We start from the raw sequence: 27,364 nt of genomic DNA, 5'->3' as shown, positions 1-27,364 counted from the left end.
ATAATTTTCATTTTGTAAAAATGGTACCGCTTCGAATAAAAGATTCACACATTTTATGTAAGTACTCATTTCAGCTGCTTTAAGATGTGCCATAGAAAATATAAATATGGACACTCAGACAGGTGGTAGTGAGTTTTATACAGATGACCAAAAAAAGAGAATGAAACCCTTCAAATTTTCACATATTTTTCAAAGTTTTCAAAAGTACAGATGTAAACAATATTGCTCCAAGAGTGACTCTCCCAAAAAGAATGATGCAGATTAGACAATGCAATTCTTAATTAACCCAATTTATTTAGTTAATTAGTGCTTTTAATGAGGAAGTCCATCTAAATGAAATCCTTTCACAATCAAGGTAATGAATGAAAGTGTCATGACCACTACTACTTATACAAATATCATGCTTGAGTTAGGAATACATGAATATTCTGAATTATACAGTGACTGGCCATTAACATTCAGAAACAAGCACGCTGATTGGTCAGCCCAACCAGTGTGCCCATTGTAAATTGAGCATATACTAACAGCAAAAGTCCAGTTGAGTGGTCAGACTTTTTTTTTTTAATTGCTATCTCTTAGACAAGCACTAGTCTGAATGAAGGACTCTGAAATTAAAAAGCATGTCATTATTTTTTGACTTTGTTTCTCATAAAATGTATTTTTTTCTGACAAATCATTGAGGAACAGTCACGAAATAATGACAGGCATTTCAGTTTCAGACTTTCTTTCCATCAGACAATGGACACGTATTCACATTTTTCCAAATAAGAGGTACATACAAGGCCAGAGAAAACAAGTACAAGTATCCTATTTTTTGTTTATTTTTACTGGTTATTTATAGCACTTCTATTGTCTGCTGCATACTTTTCTAGCTAGTTTCACTGTGTGTGAGGTATTAACTGGAATTTTTCTATATTTGTTAAACACCTGTTTGGGTTTGTTTGTTCTGATTTTTGTATCTTCTGCTCCTCCTTATTCCCTTTCCACTTTACCAAAAAAAATGTTTAAACTTGTTTCCTGCCTTTCCTTTAAGTAGTCTAGTCCAGATACAGATTTGCTGTATCCAGGACTGTTTGTAAGCTTCTGAGCCCCCGCCGCTTAGCTAGGGTTAAACTATTCCCGGCGTCAAAGTCTGCTCCTCAATTTTCCCTTAGAACTAGCCAGTTTTTTAGTTGTAGCACTCAAATCTGTTTCTTTGAGCTCAGCACTTGTTCAGAACTCATTGTAAGCACTAAATAAGCTACAATTTACTACAGCACTCAACTTTCCTCACTTGTCTAGAGGAAAACAAGTTTTAGTACTTAATAAATAAGCACCTATCCAGGCATGTCTAAGGGTCAGCTACCGGTGTTTTCTCCTATCTACCTGATGAATCTGGGCATCCTGGGGCAATGCAGCAATTGCCTCATGTACACAGACAACCCTCTCCTCCTACCACCCAACACTATAACCTGTGAGAGATGCTCTTATATAGCCAAACTGGAACCAAAGCTCTCTTCAACCAAGACTGGACTAGATAGTCAAGAGGAGAGGGTAAACACTTGCACCACACCACACTCATCACATAGTCCCTCAAAACCTACACCAACAAAACACACACATAGAAACACAAAACACACACCTACATTCATGGAGGCTCTCAATAAAAATCTGCCCAAGCAACAGGGACTTCCAAAGCAGCAATGCAAGCAACCTCCAGCCCCCCAACACGACCCAAATGACACATAGCTCACAAACTCAGTGTGTCACTCAACCACAGCCCATAAGTCATAACAACATATCCAACACTCTAGTCATTGGTGACTCTATAGTCAGGCACACTGATGTTCCACTCCTCAGGCTAAACAAGGAGAAAGTTACTATCAGCTGCCTGTTGGGTGCCAGGATCCGCCACATAATGCACAAACTCAAGTCACTCCACAACAAGTACAAATATGCATTTATATTTATGCACATACATAGTATATATGCTTGTTTTCATATATTTTGTTTAATGGTATTATATTAACTTTATATATATTTTTGTCAGAGATTATTAATATTTTATTTTATTTTGTTTTATAATGTGTTTTCATTCTATATTTAGTTCATGTTCATAGATTTGTAGCGGTGAGAAATGTCTATGCATTATCTAGTGTGCTCAAACCCATAGCGAATATAATGTATACTTGTAGGTTGCAATTGTAGCTAGAGTTCAGGTTTAATTACTGAGTGTATCTAAGCAATTGTGACTTTAAGTAGCTATTGGATTAATTGATTGATTGTTAAATTGAAAGTATGGTATTTCCTCTGTATTTGTATAAAAGGAAGTGTAGAATGGATGCATTTTAAGATCTGTTCTTCATAAAATCTGTGGTTTCTGTATTTTTGTGCCCTTGCAAAGCCAGTAGTGCATTGATGCAGTGGTAGCAGTGTTGCCTGACAGCTACATGTTCTTTGGTTTGATTCTTGGCTGGGATGCCTTACCTACTAAAAGTTAGCTTTTGTTCCAAGTCAGACGTTCCTGGTTAACAAATGTTAAAAATGACACACATTTGAATATCAGACTTCATATTCTTCAGAAAGTGCATGGTAACACAAAAGCTTTTATTCTAGCAATTTTTTAAGTGTATAAGATGGTTATTTGAAATTTGTCCCTATTTTTGGGACTGTATTCCCCCATTATTGGCTTCATCCAGGTTTTGTGCTAAGGTTGAGAGCTATGGTAAGAACTGAATATGTTTGGGGGCAGGGGGCTATATTCCCCCATTACTAGCTTTGTCCGGTTGTTTTTTGCTAAGAGATTGATGAGAGCTATGGTGAGAACTGAATTCACTGAATGTTTGGGGGCTGTATTCACCCATTATTGGCTTTGTTCAGGTGTTTTGTGCTAAGAGGTTGACAGCTGTGCTATGGTGAGAACTGAATTCACTAGATGGTAGCCATTTAAGTTTCCATCTTCCTCTTTCACAAAACAGCTTATTTGGCATAATGGTATGTTGCTCTGTTTTGCACAGGGTCCCCTGGGTTCAAGACGTGGCAGTGAAATATATGGTGGTAATGCAGCATTTTATTCTAGCAACTTTCCAACATTATACAAACAATGTTTAAAATGTGTCCCTGTTTTTTGGCCCCCCCCCCCAATAAATTTTGGCTTTTTCCAGATTTCTTGTGCTGCAAAGTTCAGAGATACAGCTGAGTGTTAAGTAGATTTTACAAGGAGCTGAGAGCTGCAGGGGAACAAAAGTTTAGTGCTGCTTATGCTTAGTCTGCTTGCATTGTTAATAGCACAACAGCTAGTGTATTTGCTTTTGATGCTCAAGGTTGTGGGTTCTACTCCCACAGTAGATAGATGCATTGCTGATATTGTACTGTGTTATGAAAGGGGTGGATGCTGCAGTCCTTTTGGCAAAGATACCTAGTAACTATGAACCTGTTATCAGTTTGCTATCCATTCCCTATTGTGGTATTACTAGCTTATTTTTAATGCATGCAACATAGGCAATTTATTCTTCAAGGGCAACAGGCACTTTATTGTAGATGAAACAATGACATATAAAGTTGTTTGCTAGCAGCAACCTCTTTATTAGTTACAGATGTCTTTAATGTGGATTTTACTACTACAGAGATTGTGCATATTTACTGATACTGGTGGACTATAGAAGGTTGAGTAGTCTCTCTATCATGGAAATGTTCTGAATTGGGCAGTTTTGTCATTTGGTGTATGCATTTTGTTTCATTGTTTACTGGAAAAATGCTTAAAACAATAAATTTAAAATGCCCTCTAACAACTGTACTATATTGTACAAAGAATATAATGTAATGCAGTCAGGAAGGTGTATCAAAGAGCATGTGTATGTTTCATGTTCAAGGGGCCTATGATTTTGAAAATAGCCCAAAGTTAATATTTATCTGCCACTGGCAAAATGTATTTTCTTTGAATGTGGGTTTCAATGCTGTTTCAATGCATGTGAGTTTCAAAGGCAGAAAAGTTTTAATGCTAAGTCTATTTTCATTGTGAGACTGCATTGCTTTGTTTAACAGATATCTATTAGGGTTTGTGCTGTAAAATGCAAAATAAAACTTTCAAATGAAATCTAAATCATCGCAGAAGTAAAGCAGTATGTACATTACAGTGCTTATGGTAACTGGGGCAAAATAACCAAGGAATGCAGCATTGGAATGGCTGCAGGGGAGGCTCCATTCGACCATGATTTTGTGAGGGGGTAGCAATCTCAGACAGCCCGATTGAACTGTACCTCTCAGTTGCCCATATTTTTGTAGAATGAATAGATATTTGCTTCTTATTTTGGTTTGTTCATCATACAATTTGTGATTTTCTAGCAAATAATTTAGGAATGAAGTCACTAAATGATGGACATTGAGTTTCAGATGTCATAACCTTCAGAAAAATGTATGCTAATGCAAGACCTGCTATTCTATCACTTGTCTTAAGTTTGTACAAGAACAATTTTTAGTAGTGTTTGTATGTTCTCCCAATATTTGGCCTTGTCCTGATTTCCTGCATTAAGAGGATGAGAGGTATGTGCAAATCGCTTTGTAGAATTAGGAATATCCAAACCTCTTCATTGTCCCCAGTTTTGGCTCAAAATGTTGATCTCCCTAATAATCCCTCCTCAAAATGGAAATTTTGGAAGAAAACGTGATTGAAGTCTCCTAGAATAATGTTGTTGGCTTAATGCATAGGGACACTATATTAGTTAGGTAGGAGATATGGACTGATGGGGTACATAGAGAGTTAGGTATGACACAGTAAGGAGTTTTGTTAATGCTAAGTTGTATGCAGAGGAATTCCACGTCATTATCTCACCTAGCAAGTCTGGAGATGAATTGTTCTTTAAGAATATGTAGACACCATCACCCTTTCATCTAAGGTGGTAGGCCTGAACTTGTGGCAGGTATTGAAATTCTGCATTAAAGGAGTGCTGTCATCGGTCTTGAACTAGGTCTCTGTGATGATGCATATATAGATGTTTTCCAGGGGAAGCAGTGCTTGTAAGGAGTGGACTTTTTAGCTTAGGCTCTGAAAAGGAAATTGGTTATTTTCTAATTCATGTAGCTATAAAATTCAGTATAAAAGCTGTAACAGTTTCTGAATGCAAACACACTATTTATTAAAGCAGCATCATGGTAGGGAGTACTTCAGTACAGAGAGATTCAACTATATACATAGACATGAATTCCTTTATACCTTTCTGTCAAAAACTAACACACACCATGGTCACACACAGTTTAAAGTTGTTGTAACTTTGAAAAAATCTATTTATGTATTTCTTGCACTAAGAAGTTGAGGTGTGTGTGACAGATTCGGAGAGAGAGAGAGAGAGAGAAATGCCCTAGTTAGATCTAACAGGTGGAATTTGTTTTCAAGTGCATTTTCAAGGAATTATGAGCTTCAAGGGAAGCAAAGGTTAATGCTGCTCATGCTAAGTCTGCTTAAAATGTGCAACTGTTTTGTTTAGCAAATGGTATCATTATTGTGGTATAGAATTTTAAAGCAGTGTTAGGACAGTAGGAAGCATCTTGATGCAAAGGGCTGTAGGTTCTATTCATACAGCATGTACATTTGTATTTTAAGGGGGGGTATGGTACTGCTGTTCTTAGTATGTCCTCCTTTGGATGAGACACCTAATAACTATGAACCTGTTTTTCAGCTTGCCACCCATTCCCCATTGCAATATACCAACTTACCATTTATTTTAATGTAGCACAGGCAATTTATTCTTCAAGGGCAACAGGCAGTGAATTTGTAAAAGAAACACTGAAATATAAAGCTTTTTCTAGCAACAACCTCTTCATTGGTTTCGGATCTCTTTAATGTGGAATTATTCAGATGACTTTTACTTCTGCAGAGATTCTGCATATTGATTGATATTGGTGGATTGTATGACAGATGTTTGAGTGGCCCTTTATGGTTGAAATGTTCTGAATTGGGCAGGTTGTCATTATTGGTTCATATGATTTGTTTCATTGCTTAAAGGAAAAATGCTCAGAACTATAAATTTAAAATGCACTCTAACAAGTGGTGCTGTATTATACAAGGGATATAATTCAATTATTATGTAGTATAATTAATACAGTCAGGAAGGTGAATCAAATAACTTTTGCATGGTTCTAAAAATGTGTGCAAGGAGCCTATGATTTGGAAACAGGCCAAAGGTAAACTTACCCTGCCACTGGCCAGATGCATGTTCGTTGAATGTGGGTTTCGATGCTGTTTCTGAATGTGGGTTTCAAAGGTAGAGAAGTTTTAATGCTGTTTGTTTTCATTGTAAGACTATTGCTTGGTTTAGGTTTAGTAAATGTCTATCAGTGTTTGTGCTATAAAATTTGAAATAAAAGTTGTAAATGAAATCCAGATATCTGTAATCATTGTAGAAGTAAAGCATAAAACAGTATGCACACTGAGAGATTTGAACAGTGTCTATGACAAATGGGGAGAAATAGCCAAGTAATGGGACACTGGAATGGCTGCGTGGGCAGGGGATGGGGGTGGGGCTTAGTGGGCGGGGCAGCAGAGGGGGTGGGGCTGTGTGGGTGGGGCTTGGTTTTGCACCCCCCTGCAAAAAATCCTGCGGGCTCCCTTGTATATATATATATATATATATATATGGGTCTAGTGCACTATATCGAAGAAAAGCACAATGTTGCCATATGTTTGATTGACACCATTTGAAGACATAATCAGATGTTGACATGTACAGGAGATCGACAATTCCTGGTTAGGGGAATATTCCCTTTCCCTGGGGATTGAGTGATATCATTAATATATGTAATTAGAAGAGGATGTGGGGGACTGTGCCCTGTAAAAGCACTTGCTGTTGGTTTCGGCTACTCTAGGATAATCCTCCGTGCATACACACTACATGTTGCCATTCCTTAATTCAACATTTTTGCATCAACATTTTACACATCAACACTGTGCTCTTTCGATGTAAAGCACTAGATCTATATATTATATATATATATATATATATATATATATATATATATATATATATGTATATATATATATGTATACAGATAAATAGATGCACACAAACCTAAATAAAAGGTCACACGTACATACCGTTCAATAATAACTGCAAGAAAGACCCAGCAAAGTTAGAGTCTTCACTGTGTAATACCTTAAACCTCCTGTAGTGGATGCCCATTGGATATATGCAAGTGATCCCTTAAGGACATGGCAGTGTTACTACTACATGGTGTCTGTATGCCAATAAATTTATTTTTTTTAAGTTTTTATGAGTACATTCAGGCCAATAAAGTCAAAATATTCCAGCTTGGCTTGGTCTTTCTTATACTTTTGTGAGTGTAATGTGTCTCCCTTTGGTTTAAATGTTATTTGGGTATTTTGCAGGCACTCTATAGTTTATGTACATCAGGCTTGTTTTTAACCTCAGTTTTTTTAACATATAACCAAACAATCCATTTCTGCTGTACTGACAAGGTAAAAAAAAAACGAAACACACATGCCTACAGCTCACTAGCACAGCTTCCACAATGTCCCTGGTAGGGACTCCCCTGAGAAATGCTGTAGAGGTAGATGTTGCCCTAGTAGAATGTGTGGTTTTGCTGAAAGACTGACATGTCTTTAAGGGATCATTTGCACAAATCCCAGGGACTTCTGTTACAGAAGGTTTAAGGTATTACACATTGGCGACTCTAATCTGACTGGGTCTTTCTTTCAGTATATATATATATATATATATATATATATATATATATATATATATATATGTATATGCACACACACTTAGCTATAAAATAATGCAGTAGAGACCATCAGCCATAAAATAATGCAGTTTTACTAAGCAGAAAAATTACTAATCCAAACTCTTCTTATATATTCAGGTGAAGCAAGAGAAATATTTAAATTACCTTTTCTACTAGTTACCCTACTCCCAACAAAAAAAAAAAAAACTCTCATTCCAATTTTACCACAGCCCAAAGGTGCTTTTATCTATCTGTCTTCTTTCTGGATTCCTAGTGGAAGATGCCCAGGATTCTTCAGGTTATTCTAGAATGCCTCTCTCTTTGTTGCAGCAAACTCCCCCAGAAATGCTGTTTGAGGCACAAATTCCCCATGCATCAAGAGGCCAAATTCTCTGATTAAAAGGGCCATTTTTCTCCTTTTATGCATAATTTTAATGGAATAATTGCTCATTAGTTTAATCCCTGTTTGAAGCTTCTCTGACTACTACAAAAAAATAGTTGTCTGTCTTAAATAAACATTACTATTTATGTATTTGTAACAACAGTCTGTTTAATTCAGTGTTATTTACATTGTTATTTCAGTTTTACTTCACTTTGACACATCACAGGGTAATAACCGTGATACTATGATACTTTTTATTTCCCCAGCTTGAAACCTTTGGTTTCAGCCCACTACATGTTTTACAGTAAACATAAACGACTGTAGCCTGGTTCCATTAAAGAGAGGCATGGAACTCTGTGTCTCACTTATTAATACTGGTACTGGAGGATCCAGGCAGGCAGGCATGGTGAAGAGTAAAGGGGGCATGGCTCTTTTGCCTGTACTAGGGAGGGCAGGGTCACAGGCATTTTGGGGAGCACATAGGGAACTGTGATTCTTCCAGTATAGATCAGCCAAACTATTTATTATGCTTGAGGGAAGGGTGTGGGGCTAACATTTAACCAAAAAAAATGTTTTCTGTAGAACACACGCTCTAGCTTTGAATACTGAGTTCCTTGCATTTCAGTTTTCTGGCAATTTTTTTTGTTTCATTTTGCACTTTGAGTTCACTATTAAGAGTCTCAGTATTTCAATAGGGAACCATTTAAACAGCTGGTACATTATTTTGGACATAAATTGTGTCTTGAGGTCAGTGGATATCTTCTTATGTATTTATGTATCAATTCCATGAAAAATAAAACTAATTCCTTAGCTACAGATTTGACGTTAGTCTTAGAAAGGGAATCACCTATACACCAATATCCTTAGCAGTACGTTCAAATAGTACACTTGTGGCACTGCAATGAAAGTATTTTTAAAGACAGGGTGAGGATCTGTTGTCTGGCATTCAGGGCAGTCAGCACAGAAGTTCTCAGCTTCTTTCATTATTTCTGGGCAGAAAAATCTTGCTAGGATCTGTGCTTTAGTCTTGTCTCCCTTCTTAAGTATCCTGCTAGTACATGACTATGCTAAACTGCATCACTAGGTTCCTGAAAGATGTGAGTACTATTAATCAATTACTTAATTTATGTATTAACACTTTGTTGACTGGATTAGTCCTTTTAGGCTAGTAGTCACTTTTCAGGAGAGACCCAAGGTGGCATTTATACTACGAGAGAAATTTGGACAAGACACTTGGAAACTTCTGCTAATCTTTTTAATAAGTACCATTAAATCGTCCACATCCATCTGACCTGCCACCACCTCATGTAGATGGGACCTTGGTTTAATGTATCATCTGAAGGAGTGCATACTCAGGGAGGGGGCAGCACCACCTACTGCCTTGTCAGTAATTTGAAACTAAATCCAACCATCTGCAGTAGGAATTGAACTCTAAGCCTTCTGATCTTCTAGCATCATAGGTGAGTGTACTACCTGTTGAGGCACTGGCACTGACACTAATAGCCAATATTCTGCCTCCTCTCTGTCCTTGTTTACTGTTTACAATAAATCATTTTGTAACTTAAGGTATGCTCAAACATTTCATCCACCCATTTTGACTTTTTAAAGTTTATCCTGCTTCCCTGGAGTTCAGCCAGCAATGGAGTTTCCACAGGCTCAATCAGTCTGTTATGAGATAGAAGTTTCTTTCTCCTGTCCTTTTAGCACATGCACTGGGGGTCTCAGTGTCTAACTTTTCCCCAAAGAAAGGCAGTTCATACAAATCCTCCTTTGTGCCAGTTTCTATCTCTACTTTACTTTATTTTTTCTTGTTCTTTAGCTTTAATCTAACTCACAAAACTTCCCTCCTTTTTCAAGTTTCTCTATTTTAGCACAGCAGGAATATCATTAGAGCTTTGTTCAAAGTGTTGTCTTTCAGTATGTACTATTTCTCATGTTTCATTCCTTCATTAGATTGCTTTCCCTCTGCCTCAGTGTGCGTGAACACCACCCTCCCAGTTTCATTTTCTTATCTACATTCATTTCTTCTCTGTTTAGAAGTTATTTCAGCTCTACTTTACAGCCATCCCTTTTCCAGTTTTCTGGCTTATAATGACAAAACCTAGTGTAGTATTTTGACCTGGTAGTGTGGTGGTGCTGCTGTAGCATTGTCGACTCACAGTAAGACGCTGTCCGGTTCGATTCAAAGCTAGAGCGTCTTCTGCGTGGAGACATGCGTGAATGGGTGTACCTTCGTTGAAGGTTGTGCGTCAGGGCTGGTAACTCGGCACGTAAAAATCAACTACCAGTTATTAGCGGACCAGAGTTCCGGTGTGGTGACCCCTAACCGGGAAAAGCCGAAAGACACAAACAAAGTGTTTCTTCCTTTTTAATTATGGTAATGAAGTATTTCTTAAGTTTTATTTTCCTTCTTAGCAAGAATCTCCTTATTAGGATTCTCCATGTCTGGGGATTATTTATTTAGCTTGACAGAAAATTTAGAATTCCACTCAGGTTCTGCATTTTCTATTCTTTCTAACTCTACTCCCTTGAAATATGCCCTGTCAGTGAGTGATTCCTTATTTGCACTTCTAGTTATTTCTACTGTCTGATTTGCAAAACTTTCAAGTTGGAAGGACACTTATACTCCCTATTTTGTTCCACTTTAGTGTGCAATATTTGAATTTATAACTCTGTACTTTCTTCTAGTTCTGTTGTTACAGACTGCTGTGCCCGTGGGGACATACTTCTGTGAATGATGAAGGTTCTTCTCTTTGTACCCTTAGCAGATTTTTGACCCATTGAGGCTTTCTAACATTATTATTTGATCTTTGCTGGATGCATGCACTCTTGTCAGTGTGTCTGATGGTTGCACTCCACCCCCTTTTGTTTGGCAGAAAAGTATCTGTACTCTTATTCACTTGCAGCTCTCCTTACTCTAAGATGGACTGTCAAAATGATCTCTTGCCTCCACAAATCTTTAAAGTGAGGAATGTGTTATTGAGAGGTAGTAAATTCGTCCCTACCCATTTACCTACTCTGGCAGATTTATTATGGGACGTTAAAAGGTTTTGCATTAAAGTGCACCTCAGTGTTTTTTGCAGATAAACAATCTTGTAACATTGTAAATGATGGGGAAGGGGGTGTTTCTTTGTTGGATGTATCTATTTGTGATAATCCTTTTTCTGAAATGTTTGATTCTTTTGATGAATCCAACAAGGTTTGTGATGATGTTTCTGTCAATGATTTTGAATATGTAATGGGCTATGGAAAGTTGAGTATTCCAAAGGTACCTTATGTCAGTACTTTTTCACCACCCAAAACCTCTGTGACAATTAATATGTTTGAAATGGTGCTTTGCAAACAAGTGAAAGTGGATTTTTTTAAATTTTATGAGGAAGACCAAACAATTTAATTTGAACAAAAGGGAGTGGAATGCTTTGAAACAATTGCGTAAATTAAATGATCAGTATGTTTTTACACAGGCTGACAAGGGGGGTTAACTGGATGATTATGTTTCAGAAGCATTACAACAAAATGGCTTATGATTTACTGTCTGATAACAAGGTATATCAGACATTACGCTCAAGTCCCCTGTTGGAATACAACTCCCTATTATTGGAGTTACTTGAGAGGAGAGAACGGGTTGGGGTTCCTTGCTTCTTTGGATGTGAAAAGGCTTTTTATTAAAAGTCCTAGGAATGCCATATTTTTTGTTATACCAAAAATACACAAGAGTATGACGAAACCCCCAAGACCACCAATTGTGTCAATGTGGGGGCTTATTTACAAAATGTTGGAATTTTTTGGGATTCCCAACTTAAGATTCACCTGTCTAGGGTACAGTGTCATTTTAAAAACACCAAAGAGTTGATGGACTGCATGGAGAACATCGAATGGCAGGATAATTTCTATTGGGCCTGTGTGGACATTAAGCTGTTTTATACTAACATCAGCATTAAACAGATTTTGGAAGCCATTTTTAAAATGTTAGGTGAAGGACCTTGTACCTCCTTTATTAGGCAGCTATTAGAATTTTCTCTTATGCATAATTTTTTTTTGTTTTTGGCAAGGAATATTTTTTGCAGATAGATGGCACTGCCATAGGTGCCTCTTTTGCTCCTTCTTACGCTATTTTGTTCATGGCACACTTTGAGAATTTGTTTTTTTTTCTGGAAAAGTGGTAATGTATAAGTGATACATAGATGATTTAATTTTTGTGTGCAGAGGTTATCCTAAAGAATTTGATATTTTCATGGATGATTTGGCTAAGAATTCCTGTGGTCTAGAATTTACTTATCGGACTCATGGGAGAATTATGCAATTTCTTGATGTTGAGCTATATGTGGGTCTTAATGGCAAGTCACAATTCAGTCCATTTCATAAAGAAACTGAAATCAATAATTTTCTGGAGGCAAACACTTCTCATCCACCACATTTAGTAAATTCCCTTCCATATGAGGAATTCAACCGTATCTTTACTAATGCATCTGAAAAGGACACATTGAGAATAGCATTTGCCAAAATCAAACACAGATTACTTAATAGGGGGTATTTTCTCAAGTGTATCCATGAGGCCTGTAGTAAGGTTACAGGGGAAACTGAATGTCATAGTATCCATTTTGTTAGAGGTTCTGATAGGAAATTAGATAGTGTGATGGTGTAGTAGGAATAAGGGACCTCTCAGGGAAGAGAAAAACAGTATATTTTTCATGAATACATTTTCCCCTTTTTCTGATACTCTCAGAGGGTTAGTAAGCAATCTATGGCCTGTTATTAGTGAGGATGCTTTGCTGGGCAAGCTATTCCCAGAGAGAATTGCATTTTCTTATGGGAAGTTTTTTAATCTCAAAGAATTGTTGAACTTGAGTGTACGTAAACAGGAAATTGGTGAGGTGGGTTCTTTCCCATGTGGTAAATGTAAAGTTGCAATAAAGTAAGGAATTTAAATGGGACATTTATTAATGGAAAGAAATGTATGACTAGGTGTCATTTTAACTATGGATCTTATGGTTTGGTGTACATTTTGGGTTGCGGTTGTTCCCCTATTACATGCTACATAGGTCAGACCAAAAGGAAGATCAAATTAAGAATCCTTTAACATTTCGGGGACATAAGAAATGCGAGGCTTGAAAGCCCAGTAGCTCAACACTTTTGTTCTGTACATAATGGTAGTATTGACAGTTTTTTCTTTAGTGTGCTAGCTAGACCTCATGGCGAAGATATCAATGAGAATGACTTCACACAGAAATTATTGCGTTTGGAGACCAGATTCATCATCAGTTTTGGAACTATTCACCCTTCAAGATTGAATTTAGATGTTAATTTTGGCATTTGATTCTCAAGTTTAAATATCATGTATATGTATTCATTAAGAAGATGTTTGAGATGAGGCATTGTTTTGTGCACTGTCTTTTAAGTCCTGTTGGAATATTTGTGTTGGAATCTGCACTTGGGGTTTTTTCTAAATCGTGTTAATTGATTGATTCATTCATTAATTATTTCACTCGTTTGTATAAATTAGCTGTAAAATATTCCTTGAAGGCATTACAGCCGAGGAACCAAACTCTGCTCCTTTTGTTCGTTTTTTTTTCCTATGGTGTGTGTGGAAATAAGGTGTGGAGGAAGTTTAGAATTAAACTCAAGTTCTGCATTTTCTATTCTTTCTAATGCCACTCCCTTGAAATATGCCCTGTCAGTGAGAGATTCTTTCTTTTCACTTCTAGTTATTTCAACTGTCTGTCTTGCAAAACTTTCAAGTTGCAAGGACACTTCTACTCCCTTTTTTGTACCACTTTAGTTTGCAATATTTGAATTTATAACTCTCTACTTTCTTCTAGTTCTGTTGTTACAGACTGCTGTGCCTGTGGGGACATACTTCTGTGAATGGTGGAGGTTCTTATTTTTGTACCCTTAGCAGATTTTTGACCTGTTGAGGCTTTCTAACATTATTATTTGATCTTTGCTGGATGCATACACTCTTGTCAATCTGTCTGATGGTTGCACTCCACCCCCTTTCCATGTTTGGCAGAAAAATATCTGTACTCTTATTCACTTGCAGTTCCTCTCCTTATTCTAAAATGGACTATCAAAATGATCTCTTGCCTCCACAAATCTTTAAAGTGAGGAATGTGTTATTGAGAGGTAGTAAATTTGTCCGTACCTATTTACCTACTCTGGCAGCTTTATTATGGGACGTTAAAAGGTTTTGCATTAAACTGCACCTCAGTGTCTTTTGCAGATAAACAATCTTGTAACATTGTAAATGATGGGGAAGAGGGTGATTCTTTTTTGGATTTATCTATTTGTGATACTCCTTTTTCTGAAATGTTTGATCCTTTTGATGAATCCAACAGGGTTTGTGATGATGTTTCTGTCAATGATTTTGAATTGCCTCCACAAATCTTTAAAGTGAGGAAAGTCTTTCCCTAGTGTCATATCATGTCTTAATATGGGAACCACATCAACCCACTGAACTCATTTTCCAAACACAGTTTGCATTCTTCTTGTGTAAAGGGATACTGCTTCCTTATCTTCATGAATGCAGACTACAACTGCTTTTTTTAGTAAGGGTCTTCTTTTTACAGAGATACCGTGCCTTTATACGTTCTTGTGACTAGCGGTTCTTGCAACTCCCTGCCATAAATTAAATCAGCATGCTTAATTTTTCAATAGTACAGTAGCAGAAAGCTGATCCATATAGTCGTTCCGATAGTTTAGCATATATCAATGGCTCAATATCACCTACAGCATGCTTTTCTCTCAATGCAGATCCTACTAGTACAAAATCTAGCTGTAGTTCCCATTTTCACACATTTAAAACAGAATATTTCTGCGTGTGGTATGTTGTACTGTTTCCAGAATATGATGCATGTTTTATCATAGGTTTTGACTCTTCTGGTTTAAACATTTTTGCATTGTATGGCAAATTATTGAATTGCGTAATATAATTTAGTAGTTTCTGACTCATTTTGACATACCCATTTTCTTAAAGTAGCAGACAAAGTCCTTATAAATTTGTAAGTGGGTAACATTTCTGTAATTTTTTTATGTATGTTGATTCTCAGAATTTAACCTTAATTTAAGTACATTATTTAAATCACGTAATTCCGATCTTGCTGTTCTATTAGCAGAAAATAACCAGGTATGAAACTTTTGAGCTTGTGTTTCAAAGAAAACATCAGCTCAAGGTGCTAGCAGTGTAATTTTTTTACTGTCCTGATATTTAGTCCCTTCTACGTCCATGAAGGTTTTTAAAAATTTCCCAGTTAAATGGACTGAGAGGATTATAGCCTAACCTCTCCAGTCCCTTCTCTCCTGGAGGGTATCTATTTCAAAGACCATGGGTCATACCTCTCAAATGTCCAGATTTGTGCAGGATGTTCAGATTTTTGGCTCATATTTTTGGTCTGTTCCTCATAAACTTTTTGGGTTTCTAGCAAATCATTGAATACTGAAGTCAGAAAATAATGACATACCCTTCAGAAAAATTCATGCTAATGCAAAACCTGTTACTCTATCAACTTTCTAAGTTTAGAAGAACAATATTTAAAAAAAAAAGACCCTATTTGTCTCCATTGTTTATAGCATTTCTTGCACTCAGAAGTTGAGAGGTATATCGTGGGGTGTACCTCAAACCTACCCCCTTGTTAATCACTCATTTCATTTATATATATATATATATATATATATATATATATATATATATATATATGTGTGTGTGTGTGTGTGTTCCATATCTATCTATCTATATATATATATATATATATATATATATATATATATATGAGTCTACTCTGACCCATCAAAATTATGTTTCAACAAAATGTAATTAGGTGAGCTGTTTTTTGCGAAATGCACTTTTGCTAAAATGCACTTTTGCGAAAAACAAATTAAAAAAAAAATTTAAAAAAACCACAACACTAACCATATTTATGCAGGGGGGCAAGCCCCCCTACAACACCCTAAGTGGGGGGGCTGCACCCCCCCACACCCCACTACTTTTATATTCTCACTCTGAGATCGCACTACAGTGAGGGAAAGGGAAAATTCCCTTATCCACATTGTGAAGCAAACAGCAATGGGGGCTGTTGCTTAGATCGCGGCACAGAGGGGATAAGAGAATATTCCCTTTTCCCTACTTTGGTGTGATCTCGGAGTGAGAATATAAAAGTAGCGGGGGGTGGGGGGTGCAGAGGCTCTTGCTCCCCTGCATAAACGTGGTTTGTGTTGTGGGGTTTTTTTTGTTTAGGATGGCAGCGGTGGTACAGCAGTTAGCGTTGTTGCCTCACAGCAAGAGGCTGTCCGGTTCAATCTTTGCCTTGGGTTTATCTGTGTGGAGTCTGCATGTCCTCCCTGTGGTCGTGTGGGTTTCCTCCGGGTGCTCCGGTTTCCTCCCACATCCCCAAAGACATGCTGCAAGTGGATTGGACACCCTAAAATTGGCCCTAGGCATGAGTGCATGCGTATGTGTGTGTGTGCCTTCTGTGGAAGGATGGGTGCCAGGCTGGCAACTTGACACCAGAAAAACTCCACTGCCAATCATGAGCGGACAAGGTGATCCACTGTGGCAACCCCTAACTGGGAAAATCCGAAAGAGAGAGATTTTTATTTTGCGAAAGTGCATTTTCAAAACAGTTTGTCTGTTTACGTTTCGTTGAAACATAATTTCAATGGGTCAAGGTAGACCCTCGGGACCAAACCACGCCAACCATGGGTAAATCCAGCATTACCCACACCCAGGCGTGGGTTATTGCTATAATATTTCCACCAATTGTATAACTCAAAACTGAAGGATCATTCATCTGATGATATTAAGTGTATGCAGAGAAGTACATATTAATTAAAACAAAATTAATAATTATTCATAATTAGCTCTCTACATGAGCACAAACGATCAGCAGTGGAAAAAGAAAACAAATGCAGCTGTCAATACTTATATCAACCACAATTTTGATTCTAATAGGTCTACTTGAATTATATGAAGTCCAGCTTGTTGCAGCCCACTTGGCTGAGCACTACTTACTGAAGTGATATAGCAATAAAATCCCTGGTCATCGAACAAGACCCTGAAAGGACACAGCACAACTGTTAACACATTTTTTTTTTTTTACAAGGAGTAATGGAAGATCCCCTTGTGCTCTTACATAACCCAACTTAAAGTGACACCTGACATCACAGGACCTCACTAAATCATTACAACTTCTTACGATATACCAGTAGGCAGAGTTGGGGGGTTGCAGTGAGATAGCAACCTTGCAAAAGCAATTTTCTACACATTTGACAAGTATGCATGTGACTAGAGATATTTTAAGTTGTTAGGCAGCATGTGAATGAGTGAAGATTTCAGTGAGGTGTCACTTCAGTAAACAGTGGCCAATGGAGTATGAGTCAAGTACAAGTAGAATCATCATGACTGCGCAAAAAATGTCAACACAGTACAATGCGATATTTGTAATTACCCCTGAAGATTAGCATGTCTCACCACAGTAGTTCATATGCAAATTACCTTTGAAAGAGAAAATGTTTCACCAGAACAATGTGCAATGAAAAGTTTTAATAATGACAACAGACAAAAAAGTCAGACTTCACTACACGTAGGTTTGTATTTTCAGTGTTAATGCATACAATTACTAAACCTAAAGTGGAGCCTGGTTTCTGCTCTAAAACATATAGCTTGCAAGAAATATACATTTCCAACTGCCCAAGAGTGAAGGTCTCACACAAGAAAATAAAGTTTATGTCTGGGACCTCTATGCATCTGCCTGGGGACTTTTGCTTCTATTATGAGTAGTCACAGATTAAGATTCCACAGGTTACTTTTCCAAATATTTAAAATAAAGGATGTAGCAGTTCTTAAGAACTCAATATTAGCAGAGCTGCTTAGGTAAAGTTAAAGTTAATCAGCTTCTTAAACTACATTCACCACTTTTCACCTCAAGAAAAACTTAATAAATGTTACATCTGGTCACAAAATCTCCTACTTGCATGCAGACTCCTACAACACCTTATTTGCTCTTAAGTAAGCCCATCTAATCCCATTTCCCACCACCAGTTTACTTTAAATCGGACACTACCAAATGTCTCATTATCTTATGTATCCATTTTCTGCTTTCTATTTGTTGCGAACTTCAAAAACTCCCAAAAAGCAGCAAGTTTGGATAAGGCCAGGAGACCCTTCCTCCCAAAGCTAACAGCACATTTTGTTCTTCACTTCTCTTACCAAAATCTCTGTTTCTTCAGCTATAATTGACCTGAATTCTTACTAAAGTCAAATTACTGGCAAAAATTCTTCCTTTCACTACTCAACTAGTTACAGTACACAGGAACGAAGCAGAGAAACACTGTAGGGAACGACCTAACTGACAACGCCATGATGTTCAGTAACCCTTTCAGACTACTACAATACAGTTAAATTTAACAGTCTCACAACTGCTACATGTAACAGTCTTAAAAATATCTGGTGTATGACTACCTTTTCAGCATACCTTAACTGATAACCTTAAATGCATTATGCTCATCTTTTTTTTTTTGTTTGTTTTAATATGAATTCTCGATCGTGATTCAAAACAATGCTAAATGCAACATATCTACATCAAAGCTAATACTATCCTGACGTCCCAACATCACTGCACATGTAAATCTTTACAATAAGAAAGGACTAAAAATTTGATCTTGGTTCCTAGAACAATGTTCAGAACTTGAACAGTAAGACTGTATTACATCATATCCCCATGCATAAAAAAAGTGTCTGAATGTTGTATGAATCACCAAAATGCTCTTAGCATATCTTGTATCATTCACAATGTTCAGTCTACTATAACTATAAGCTTACCTGTTAATGCAGAAGATGTGCAGTAAATCCCCCTCGCTCAATTCTTTCTGCCGCAATCTCCAAATCCTCTTCCTTCAGCTCTTTAGCGCGAATGCATCTACCGATGCAAAAAACTATGGAATGGTGCTTTGGCGCATGCGCACACCAGCTGAAAGACGCTGGCATGAAAAAAACAGGAAAAAACTAATTTGGCGCATGCGCACAACAGCTGAACGATGCGGACATGAAAAGAAACGGAAAAAAAGTACAATTTTAACTTAAGGGTCGCGGGCCGCATGGAAAAGCTCTGAGGGCCGCGGGTTGGACACTACTGCTCTATATGAATGTCTCTACAGAATTCTTCAAGGATAAAGACACAATGTTTATGAAGTCGGATTTCCAGCTGATGCTATGGGATGCATAAATGGATAAAGTGATTGTATATTTGCTTGAAGTATGATTTTATTATATTTTTTGAAAATGTGCATTTTTGATTAGCTAAGCTTGCTTAAAATATTATGAAAAACTCAAAAGTACCATATGATGCACTGCACCAATTAATCTGAGATGATCACCTTAATATACTTCAATACCAACAAGAAAGAAAAATGCACTGACCAGAACTACAGTTGGCATTATAAGATGACCTGTGTTTTTGCTGTGGGCAGTTCCACACTCATTCATAGTGAGTAAAAACTGTTTCCCCTTTCTCAACAGTGCTACCTACTGTTGGCAAGCTAGATTCTGATGTCAATAAAATTGGCTACATTTTAAAAGGAGCCTGAAAATGACTACAACTCCCAAAGCACACAACTGAGTTTCCAGTTTCCACATGTACAGAATGATTAGAGTTTGGTGCAAATGTCTGAAATGGAAATGTTGAATTTTCACTTAATTAAACTTGCACATTATTAATTTTCAGTTGATGGCACCAGCTTTACTGAAATTTTAGTTTTCGTAAATTATAGTCAGTTCTGTTTTTCTAAAACATAGCATAGACCCTCTGTCAGAATACAGGGAATATTAAAATAAATATTACGGTATTGGCTGCAGTATATCACCTTTTTTGTTGGCATTTAAGCTTAACAGTCAAAAAAACACATTTGAAACCCCATTAGTACTCATTTATTCTCACTAGAAGTAATATATAATTATCAACTGTGGGATGGGTAATGGCATTTTAACACCAAATGGGATAGGTTAATCCAAGCACCAAAAGGGAAACTGACTAGGCTTAAAATGTCCGCCTGCAAGGGCAGCTAGTCTAATACTTACCTATGAACCTTTAACAGGTTATTATAGCAGACGTATGGTGTGCTGCCAGCTACTATTGAAATGTTAGTGATAAAGCTCCTTTAAATGATGAAAGGACTTTACACATTCTTTATTGGTTGCTGTACTGTGATAATAAAAGTCTGAGGGCGTAAATGGCTGTCCGAGTGCTTTTTCTTGGTTTATCTTGTTTTACGCATTCTATCAGATTAGTATTAGATAAGTTTTTAGTATATGCCAAAAATGAAAAACTATTTAGGATATACAAACAAACTGTATAAGTACAAGAAATCTGGCAAAGTATGTGCGAGTTAAACACTAGTATTGCATGGGTAATAAACTCACCCTGTGACATCATTGCACATATGGCCCTTTATCTTATAGTAGAACAATATAACATACAACCAGTAATTTCTTGTTGTTTACATGCATCTGCTTATAAATGAACAGTATTTAAACACATAGCTTAGATCACAGAGATCAGCTTTTCATTTTGTCCTACTCCACTTCCTGATATTAGCCATCAGAGCTAGGTTTATTGACCTGTATTACTCAGTTGTCACCATGGTTTGGGTTATATACTTAATTATAGCCTAATAGTTAAGAAGCTATAATAAGATCGAAATAGTCAACTTCAAGTTTATATTAATTTAATTCCTGCCTATATTCTAGTCTTTTTACCTTATTTGACAAGTGGAAGTAATTTGCTTTCAGGTATCTTCCCATGTATAAGTTGTTCTGTCAAAAAGTGTTATTTGTTTGGGACTGGTACCTAAAGTGATTGAGTGATTTGCTTATCTGAATACACTTACCTAAAGTTAGAAGAACAGATAAAGCCAGAACCTAGAACTGCCTAGGATACTGACTTGTTAGTTTAGGGCCTGGTAATATACTGGGCATGATGCCATCAGCTCCTCTGCCCATATACTGTCAGTCTGTTATGCTGCTTCTAGAAACTGATAGAATGTAAGGAGCACTAAGAAAGATTGTATCTCTATCACATGATGATCAAAGGCCATTTCTCAAAATGCATCTTTGCAGCTCAGGTGTCTAGCATCGCATCTCCCATTACACTAAATTTAGATGTGATTGATTGAACTCAGAAATCTTAGCATCAGTAACAAGTAAAATAAAATAGCATACATAAATGCTACAAGTGAATGGTAAACTTGTTTTTTTCTCTTTACCTTGTCTGTCTGTTAATCATCAGCTCCCTCCTGGCCAGTGAGCCCATTATTTCCCCATCACTGAGATAAATGTCAGCCTGGAGGATTCATTCATGCAGCCACTGAGGTGGTTCTAGGATTTTTTTTTTTTTTGCCCTAACTCCGTGGACACACTCAGCAAAGCACCATAGAGGAGCAAGCAGTGGACTGATAGTGGAGGACATCCTTTTTCTTAAGAAAAAAAAAACAATGTTCTTTCCAAGCCCTGCCCCTCCTCCTAAAGTGGTAGTCTCTCCAGGTTCCACCAGGAGGAGACACTGCACACTGTGCCCCATGAGTGCATGCAACCCCCCCCCTCCCCCATGGCGAGGCAAGCAGGCCACTCCACTAAGTTCCTCACCCTTCCATGCCTGTTTTTTTCCAGTGCCAGTGCCATTAACTGAATCCTACTCACCTGGATTGTACTCTGACCCCTGTCCCCTCTGTACCATGGAGCCAAACTGAGTGAATGGTAAGATAATAAATATACTTAGAATATTGCGCGGATAGGATCTTCTGGGATAGTGGCCTCCATGTTATGGAAAAGTTGCTCCTGACTGGTAAATGTTGAATTTTAACAATAATTTTTGCAAAAATATTAAGAGTATAGTCATGGCGAGTACTGGTGGTGCTGCGGTAGTGTTGTTGCCTCATAGCAAGACGTTGTCCCATTCGATTCTCAGCAAGAGCGTCTTCTGTGTGGAGGCATACGTGAATGGGGCATGCCGTCGTTGAAGGTTGTGCGTCAGGACTGGTAACCTGGTATGTAAAAATCCACTACCAATCATTAGCGTACTGGAGTTCCGCTGTGGCGACCCCTAACCGGGAAAAGCCGAAAGACACAAACAATTAAGAGTATAGTCATCCACTCAGATTTAGTAACTAGCTTATGTTGTTCAGGGTTGTAGGGAACCTGAACCTCTTCCAGCAAGCAATGGGCATAATTAAGTAAAAATCTCAGATCAGGCATCAGTCCACTGCAGTGGACATACACACACACACACACTTACTTACCTTTATATCTTCTCTTTATTATGAGAGAGGAAACTGGCGACCTCAAATAAAAACCTACAAAAACAAAAGCAAACAAAAAATGTTGACTCCACAGAAAATTTCTCAAATGAGAACCAAGCTAGAAAAATCAAGTGCCACAAGGCTGTGATGCTAACATGTATACCATTATAGTACCTACTGAGAACAGCTTCATAATGTGTTTGCTTTGCATTTGAATTTATATGGGTTTAATCAATTTCTGTATCTGTAAAAACAATACAGAGTAATTGAGAATTAGGCCCCTTTGCTTTTAAATTAATGTTTGCTGTTTAAAATTACCATGTTACAGATTAAGAAAAAGCAATTCAGACCAGTCTGCAACAAACATAAGTAACCATTAAAAGTGACTGTTTTAATTCTACTGCTTGTTTTAATCATTAGTGAAATATTATAATTAACATTTAACCACAGTGGCGGAAACTGAACTAAAATTATGCTGAAAAAAAATGCATATTCTGTAAGTAAAAAGTGCTCAGAACATGTAGGATCAAGCTAGACAGCAGAGATGTGGTCAGTACTAGCAAAAGCTCTTTGAGTCTCTTTGGAACTCACCTTCTATTGTTAGTTATTAAGAAGATACTGTTTTGTAATGGTAAAGCGTTCCAGTTGTGTACTTTAAAAATAGAGAAAACCATGTCCTCCACAACTTCAGAAATATTTAGGTTCATAGGTGTGTACTAGGCTAATGGCCCTAGAGCCTTTACAAGCCTAGCCCATAGGATTACCCTGGCATTGTGCCACTCAATCTTAGTTTCCAGTGCCTCTGTCGAGTAGAGCCACTGGAGTGATCCCTGGGGGGAATTTTCTGTTTCCCATCCACTCGTCAAGATTTCTTTTGAAGAAGATAATTTGGTATAAAAGTAAGGGTTTTAGCTTTTCTGAAGGTGCTTCAAAACACTGATGATCAGGATCACTACAGATGTAGTTAGCCGATGTCTTGAGAGAGACCTTCCAAGCCAACTGTTGTGTCTTAGTGGCTTGTTATTCCATTGGAGATGTTACAAAGTGTCATACAGTGTTTGTCCCAGCATGTCAGCATGACTTTATAGTACACGAAGGTAGATACTGAGTACAGACATTCTCTAACAAGGGCTAGGTTAGCTTCCAAGATGCAAAGCTGATTGTGTCAGCTAAATCTTAGTATTAGCAGTCTGTCTAAAGAGAAACATTTATTTCATATTATAACTAGAACTCATTCATCTATTTAGACATGTGGTGAACATCAGTTCTTTGCATAGAGTTAGGCACCACTTAACATAGTGTAGACTAGAAAACAAAAAATCTCATTTTGCAGAATTTACATAGATGCTTTTTATTTTTATTTCAGAAAATGGAGGAGGCCCTGGAAAATTTTGCCAAGAAACAAGATCGTGAAACAACTGACAGTACCGTGATTGTCATCATGTCTCATGGAGTCCGTGATGGTATCTGTGGGGTCAAGAGTAAGGAAGGCAAGGACGATATACTTAAAGTGGACACTATCTTCAAACTTTTCAATGCAAAGAATTGTACTGCTCTGAGGGAAAAACCAAAAGTCATTCTCATCCAAGCCTGTCGAGGAGGTTAGAGTCAAACTTTATAACTATTTATTTTTTTCTTTTATTCTAGATCTTACTTCAAATAAATTTTGTCATTAAGTACAGTCACAGCTGACTATAGTCATACTGATTAGTCCTATTACATCTAACCTTGGTTGTAGTGTTGGCTGGTCTTATGCATAAGCACAGAAGTCCTGTAAATTTGGTCATTCCATTTGTTGACCTCCATTTCATTCCACCCATGATCTACTTAGAAAACAAATTAAGTCATGGGTAGGATGGAGCAGGAAGTCAACAAATTTAAAACTGTTGGGAATATCTTGAGCCACGTCCAGGGTAAAAAGAAAGCTTAGTGATAGAATTTGATCATTTTTTAAATATTTTTACTGGCAGACAACTAGATATTTTGGATGGCTGGAGGCTGGCGAGTTCTACTTTGCAGCTGTCCCTGGTTCTGTAGAATGTTTTATTTTGTCGAATATGCTTGCCTATCCTACATAATTTTTTTTTAATTTCGTAGTAAACCACTGAGGATTACAATCAGTTAAAAATGCCAAACATTGGAATTCCATGCTTCTTATTCCTTAGAAAATGTTTTTAAACACCTTTATTGAATTATCTCTTGTGAGAGAGACAATTTTACATTTATATAAAAGGAATCAAACTGTATTAACAAGTTCATGTTTGCAAGCATTATACTTCACATCTGTTGCTATGGGTCTGTATTATATCCTCAAAGAGGTGTTCCATCAAATGCCTCTGCATCGACACTTGGCCATCCCTGTTAGTTTGCCTTTTTCCCCAATTTAGTGCAATCTCAGAGTTGGTATATTTAGTCGGGGGGGTGAAGGCCCCCACTTTGTTTGTAGTGGTGTGTTTTTGTTTTTAGGCCAAGCAATTTCTTTCCCAGGGAAAGAAATCACTGATGTGAATGTTCAGCGTTTTCTGCTTTTGTTGTTTATGTGTCGATGAAGAGGTATTTGATGGAACACCTCTTTGAGGATATAATATAGACCCATTGTTATATATCATATACCCTAAGCAACATCACATAAATTATTCAATTCCTGCCCTTTTTTTTAAAACAAGAACCATCTTTATTAATCTATCACTTAACGACATAGGCAGTCATACATTTATATAAATGAAAACAAACCTCACAGACACAGTCCTAGTTGCAAGCATTTTACATCATAAACCGTACTAACACACACCCAGTTGCAAACATTATACATCACTTATAATCTACCCAATCATTGTCAGTCAAACATTACATAGCTCATTTAAGTCCTGCCTTCTTTTAAACCTCATTCCTCCCCTGTATGTATTACTCCCATAATTCCTATGTAGTTTTGCTCCTACACTTTTCTAAATATCTCAGTTCCAGTTGTTTTACCTCTGTTACTATATTCATCACATCTAATCCAATTGGTTTAGATTTTGATTTCCATTTTCTAGTAATTGCCTTTTTGGCAGCCACCATAATTAGACACAGCAAGTCCTTACCATGTATAGGCAATTCAGATTCTTTATTATAGCTCAAAAAAAATCATATCCTTCATCACACCAATCCGCCCACCCAGCATCTCCAACAATGCATCTTGCAGGGAATCCCTAATGTCCAACTCACTGCACTCCCAGAAAAATATGTTCCCAATTACCTCTTTCTCACTCATTACAGTCTACCTGAGGAAAAGTTCTCTGGAGTCTACTTAGGATATAAAAATATCTTTGTAAACATTTCCAAGCAAAAATCCTAACTCTTCTAGATTTTGTTGCATGTTTGGGAGATGTACATAAATCTTCCCATTGTTTCTTTGTGAATTGCTTATTCAATCTTTCTTCTTAATCCTTTCTAACCTCCTCTGACTGATTCTTATAATTATCATGCAATGTTTTATATGCTCTACTAATTATTCCTTTTTTAATGGCAGCTTATGTTCTAGATTCTACTAAAAACTCTACCAGTGCTGGTCTTTCATTTAGGACCCCCCTATTTCTTTCTCTTTGCCTATACTCTGATATCAATCTCAGAAAACTTTTTTGATGCAAAACCTGCTGTTTTTTAAGTTAATTTGGGTAACATAAAAACGTTAGCATGTCTGTGGAGGAATATTACTAACGGCTGCTCTTTGCAGGATTACTGTGATTTATGTGAAACAACTTGTAATAAATGAATGTGTGGCTACTGTTTGCATGAAATAGCTGAAATACAATACATGGATGTCATTTGTAGCTGTACCTGGTGGGGGGGGGGGGGTCTGTAGAAAGAAACTTACCCCCTTGGTTTCTGAATATAAGCAGTCACTAACTTTGCAGAACTAAGGTGCATTAGTAGAACTGCTGTGATTTGTGTGAAGCAATTTGGAATACTTTATTATTTGTGTGGAAATTCACACAGATGAAGTACAATACCTAGCCATCATTTTTATCATAATATTCTGAAATACTTACAGAAATAGTTATAACTGGTGGGTGGGAGTTAGAGCTGTTGAAAGTAATTGATCCTCTTCTTGTTTTGTCAGTTTAAATGGTCACTGTCTGGCTTTGCAAAACTCCTGTGCATTTGTGTGTAGTAAGTGGACTACTTATCAGGGCATTTGAGATGTGCACAAACAAAGTAGCTATAACTGCTGGGGGCCATCTGTAGAGAAAATTGCTAGCTTGCTGTTGCTTACTCATTATTCTGGCTTTACAGGACTTTTGTGAAATGTGTGAAGCAAATTAGGATATTTTAATGTGTGGTAGCTGTTTAAGTGCAGCAAAAATAAACTACATTACATGGCCATCCTCTTATTATGGTCAGACATCTATGTTCTCAGAAAAAATGGCTATAACTGCCTGGAGGACATCTCTGGATTAAAGTAAAAACCCTCTTGTGATTTGTTTATTTTAAAAACATTTTTCAAAAATAAAGTTCAAATTGCACCAGTGAACATCCAGACTTTCATAACTTCTGGGTGAAAGTGCCCCCCCCCCCCACCTCTAAGGTTGTATCAGTGGATTTTGAAACAGTTTTAGTGGTGACCTCCACACTGAACCCCACCTAATCTAAAACCAGCCCCTCTCAGATGTGTGTACAGAAAGTGACTGTGGTTTGTGTGGGGGGACTTGGGGATGATGTCCTTATTTTTTTTAACTTTCCTCCCAAACCTCAGAGGTATGCATACATTGCTATAACTTGTGTTGGGCTGGGAATAGTGTGGACATTACTTATTTGTTTATCTGTGTTTTTTGACTGGGAAAGTCCAACTAGGCAAGGCTAATTTTCACTGGAGGCCTAGGAAGAAAAGCTCCAGTAAATGACATTTACAGTTTCACTACTTGTAATAAACAAGTAGTTTATTGTTTACAATTTATTTACAAATAATAAAACTTATAATTTGCAGACGTACATTTACAGTAG

General features: G+C 37.2%; 1 protein-coding gene across 2 annotated transcripts in view; it reads left to right on the top strand.

The window, feature by feature from the left end:
• The window catches only part of LOC122787442 (caspase-1-like), a 356,567-nt gene that overhangs the window by 252,314 nt on the left and 76,889 nt on the right, over positions 1 to 27,364 (top strand). For both annotated transcript variants that reach the window (XM_044054158.1, XM_044054157.1), the window contains exon 5: positions 23,748 to 23,982. In XM_044054158.1, coding sequence (XP_043910093.1) covers positions 23,748 to 23,982 — 235 coding nt within the window. The remainder of the gene's footprint in view (positions 1 to 23,747; positions 23,983 to 27,364) is intronic.

Source organism: Protopterus annectens, chromosome 13.part0, assembly GCF_019279795.1.
Source record: "Protopterus annectens isolate FY-2018-M chromosome 13.part0, PAN1.0, whole genome shotgun sequence".
NCBI lineage: Eukaryota > Metazoa > Chordata > Ceratodontiformes > Protopteridae > Protopterus > Protopterus annectens.
The sequence above is the reverse complement of the archived record's forward strand: the minus strand, read 5'-3'. Positions and strand labels throughout refer to the sequence as shown.